This window comes from Mesocricetus auratus, unplaced genomic scaffold (genome assembly GCF_017639785.1).
Source record: "Mesocricetus auratus isolate SY011 unplaced genomic scaffold, BCM_Maur_2.0 Super-Scaffold_100038, whole genome shotgun sequence".
Taxonomy (NCBI): domain Eukaryota; kingdom Metazoa; phylum Chordata; class Mammalia; order Rodentia; family Cricetidae; genus Mesocricetus; species Mesocricetus auratus.
In genome coordinates this window covers 4,260,150-4,264,514 of record NW_024429216.1, presented here as the reverse complement: position 1 = coordinate 4,264,514, position 4,365 = coordinate 4,260,150, and the positions used below count along the sequence as shown (strand labels likewise).

The following is a 4,365-nucleotide window of genomic DNA, read 5'->3' as shown; positions in this document are numbered from 1 at the left end:
AATGAATGCTGTTGAATGGGAGCCTGCAGGAAGGGTAGCACTTTTCACTCATAACTACCACTCTTCAAGCACTTGTATGAGTGGATTTTTCTGTTCCTGAAAATTATAAAGACATTTAGCACACTTTTATTTCTAAGACCAGCTTTATCTTAGTAATTAAAATAGCTTTGCCAACCAGAATATTCACTGTAGCAGTCAGTACTTCAGACTTTGCTTAGCCAAATGGGAGCTAGCAAATTGGCAAGATTGGTTAATTTCTTTTCCGTGTCCAAATCTCTATTACTAAAATGTGTATGCAATACTTACTTCTTGAATTAACTATTAGTAATAAGTAATGTGTACATGTTATACTTATATAACTATACATTTAAAAGATATATTTATTTTCATGTGCCTGAGTGTTTTGTTCTCAAAGAATATTTACATGTAACATGTATTATGTTTCTTCTTGCTTAATTTGCATTCCTCTCTCTGTCTCTCTGTCTCTATCTCTCTGTCTCCACTTTTAATCCTGGCCTTTGCACGTACACACATGTATCCAAGGATTATAGGCACGAGTCACATGCTGACTGTGCCTGAGTAGAAACTAATAATTTTCCCCATTTTATCCCCCTTTGATTAAAAATGCCCCCGCTCTGCTGTCAGATGAGAGGAGTGGTAACTCACTCATCACAGCCAGGAGACTGGGAGACTGATCTTCAAGTTGAATCCATTGGAGACCTCACACTGATACTCTCCAGCATCCTCACTCCTGACAGGATTTATTCTGAGTCCACACTTTTTTGGGGACAGAGTCATCCTCTCTTTGAGCTGCAGATTCTCCTTATTGAAGAGCCAATGAATAGGGATATCAGTGTCAGGTGAAATGCAGGTGAAAATCACAGATCTACGTCCTACAATTGTGGCATCAGTGATTTGTACAAAGGGCTGTGTTACATGTTCTGTGAAGAAACAGAGGAGGGTACCAAATGACAATAATCCTGAGAACTCAAGGAGACCCTATTTAATTCATACTTTATAAAGCATCCAGGGGGAATAATTTGGAGTTGTGGAGATAGACATATCTTGTGCTGTGGATTTGCCATCCAAGGACCATGTTACCCTAGTTCAGGCACTGTTTTCTGTGTCTCAGTTTCCCTGTAATACACTCAGTGAGTGATCAATGCCATGACAACGAGTTAAGCTTAGTTATGAGCAATGATCTGCACTAAGGATGAGGAGCTGCTCACATCAGTAGTATCTGTTACTAATCACCTGCAGAAAAAACTACCTTAGCTGGTGAAGGAGGAATCTGGTATAGCTGCCTCTTCTGTTTCTGCCCTTATGCCTTCACCTTCTTCTGAAGTCCATATGCAATCAGAACACTATTCTAATGGTCCAGACACCTGCCTACTGAGCCTCAGGAGAAGGAGATACACAAGTGTCCTACCTAACTGTAGTTTTCATGGCAGTACACAGCTGATGTTACACTCTATGGGATAGTCAGTCCTGTGTTTTAGACAGTCTGTAATGCCTTGTTCTCTTGTCAGCTCGGACAGGAATTCTAAATGAGCAGTTACACAAAACTCCCCAGTGTCACCTTGAAGCTATCCAGAGGCAAAGTTTTGGAGTCAGGACTTTCTGGTGGTCTCTGTGAGTACCCTATTGCTTCATCAGCCAGGGTCTGCCTGACTCCCACAGAGTCTTTCATGGGATGTGTGCATGGTGAGAACCCCAAAGATCTCCATTAAAGCTATTATCCTGGGGCTGAGTTTACACAACACAGGTATTTCTCTCTTCAGGTAAAGACAGATTTTCATCTGTTGAAGTCTGTCTATCCAAAGTGTGCCCTATAGTAGGGACTCAAACCCCAGTGGGGGACACAGTGCAGTGTGAGAGAGAGCAGCCTCAGCCCAATCATGACAGGTTAGTGTATGAAGTAGGGTAAGTCTCACTCAGCAGTTGGAGACTGTAGAAAGTCACTTACTCTTTAAATAAAATTCACGTTTACTTTTTTAATAGTAAAATCTTTGTTTAAAATTTCCAGTATGTATATTCCTGCATCTTCCTCAGTGACAAGCCGGAACATCAGGTATCCATTTGTGTACACCGTCTCTCTTTGGTGTGCTGGTCCCCAGGGGATGGAATTCATGCCTCTGGTGTATTCTATAATTTTAAGGACTGAGGTGTTACACTCTGATTTGTATCAGGAAAATGCGAGCAGATCTTCTGGAAGATTATGAACTTGGAGAAGCATGCCTTCATTTTGGAAAGCAAACAGAGGAACTGATTGTATCAGGAGTCAGGGAGAAGGGAGAGTGTTGGCAGACCTCAGAAAGGGAAACTGGGAAGGAATAAAGAAAAAAATCCATCAGATATGGATCATTGTGGGAAAGAAGGGGAAAAGATGGTGACTTACAACCTGAGGAGATGGATTCATCACTCAGTCTAGAGTTTCAGATATGTGTGTGTGTGTGTGTGTGTGTGTGTGTGTGTGTGTGTTAATGAAGGGAAGAAACATAACTTTCTCCCTTTCAACTGTGTCCCTGAAGGTGTTATGTCTTTTGCGTGGAACTGCCCCCTTCCATGTCTGCTCCCTCAGCCCCCTCAGTCAGATACTGTGCACACTCATGGACAATGGGATTTGAGAAGATGCCTCCTCTGAACTCAACAGGCCTGGAATTTTCACTTCCAAGTTTTTTCTTCAGTTTCCTTTCAGGCAACACTTAGCCCCTGACTTTACCTAATAGATGCACTTGCTGCTTTGTCAAGTAGCCCTTAGGTCTGGAGTTGTGTGGCAGCTGAAATAAGCATGACCTTCAAGGCAGGCTTGGGTCTTTACTCTGGTTGGTTTTATGTCAACATGACACAAGCTACAATGATTTAGCAATACAAGGACTCAGTTGAAAGAACCACCAACAGATTGACCTGTTTGCAATACAATAGTGCATTTTTAAAAATTGGGATTTATGCAAAAGGATTCCGGCCAATGCAAGAAGTTCAAGCCCTGGTCTAGGAGTCCTGGATGATATAAGAGAGCTTTTTGAGCAAGCATAAAGGGCAAGTCAGTAGGAAACACTCTATCATGGTCTCTGTACAAGTTCCTAGATTTTATTTATGCCACTGTCAATTTGAAGCTAATAAATACCCAGGTTGACATGGATATTCTAAAATCATTGTCCCCTATCAGCTTTGAGAGGCTGTAAGAGTAGAGCACTAGAAAAATGCTCCCCTGGATAACTTTAGTCCAGTTTTGGAAAGATGACTGTAATCACGGCTCTATGGTCTAGAGTCCCAAGGGACTGGGCTGACTCTGATATCTTACTTTCCATCAAGGTTTTCCTTGATGCAAATGAAGTCAGAAGATGGAAGCTTATCTATGGCCATTTGTCCCCACCATTTTGTCTTTGGCTAAGTTCTTCAAAGCTCCAGCTGGGGACACAGTGCAGAGGGAAGGGTGTCTAGGCAAACCATGACAATCCTGTGTGTCTAATTCCCACCCAGCAATGAACATCCACAGAGAATCACTTACTGTCCACCTGGAGTTACACTTGTGCTTCTTCAGGTTGCATATCTGTTCTCACAATTTGTGGAGTGTACAATCCAGAGTCTTCCTGAGTGACACCATGAAGCAGCAGGGATCCATCACTGTGCACTGTCTCCCTGCCACTGTTGCGGGCCCCCACAGAGTTGGCTTCCTTTCTGGTATGTTGGATAGCCAAAAGGCTCTTGAAGTCAATCATTCCTCTGAACCAGACAAAAGCTACAATATTCTCCAGGAGATTATGAATGAGAAGAAGAAAATTTCCCCCTTCAGCAACACTGGGTGGCACTGATTCAATATTGGGCTGGGCAGAGGTAGCAAGGTACCCACACTTTCATAGGAAAGCTATATGGGAAACTATTGGGACTTTTGTATTTGACTAAGACGAGAGTCTGTGACCTGAGCAGTTGTGTCCATTGGTTAGCCTAGGTTTGTGGGTGAGTGTCTCCCTGTTCTATTCATGGAGATTAGCGCACAACATTCCTGTTCTCAATGTTCCCACACTTGTTATTTCCACTATATGTCTCTTTCTCTCTTCAATTGTTTACATTGTCCTAGCTTACTGCCATCACAACCCTGCTCACATTTACAATAGATTGGTGTTGGGGTGATGCTGGCCTGACCTATTCCTCTATAGATCCTGTGTCTTCACTTTCATTTTGTAGTTGTTCTATTCCTCTTGGGGTTGAGCTAATATCTGAATTTACCTTAAAGCCCACTCAAATTGGCATATCATAAAAAACTGGAGTTGCCTTGTATTTTTTTTAATTACAATACCTAGAAAAAATGCAGGTACATGTGGAGACTGACTGAATGAATGATGTCCCAGAAACCTATATGCC

At 42.2% G+C, this 4,365-nt stretch overlaps 1 protein-coding gene across 1 annotated transcript; it reads right to left on the bottom strand.

Moving 5' to 3' along the window:
* Positions 1-669: 669 nt before the first annotated feature.
* On the bottom strand, positions 670-3,722 carry LOC101831544 (carcinoembryonic antigen-related cell adhesion molecule 3-like). Its single transcript, XM_013125502.2, has 3 exons — positions 3,529-3,722; positions 3,377-3,411; positions 670-941 (listed from the first exon to the last, which is right to left on the bottom strand). Exons 1-3 carry the CDS (start codon positions 3,720-3,722, stop codon positions 670-672), a joined length of 501 nt encoding a protein of 166 aa, XP_012980956.1.
* Positions 3,723-4,365: the final 643 nt, after the last annotated feature.

Bases quoted from the DNA above. Each gene is read 5' to 3' on its own strand.
- LOC101831544 (XM_013125502.2), bottom strand. From the start codon at position 3,722: ATGATTGACTTCAAGAGCCTTTTGGCTATCCAACATACCAGAAAGGAA. The intron at 3,412-3,528 runs GTAACTCCAGGT...CTGTGTCCCCAG, and splicing joins CAACCTGAAGAAGCACAAGT to CTGGAGCTTTGAAGAACTTA. The intron at 942-3,376 runs GTGGGGACAAAT...GTTTCTTCACAG, and splicing joins ACTTAGCCAAAGACAAAATG to AACATGTAACACAGCCCTTT.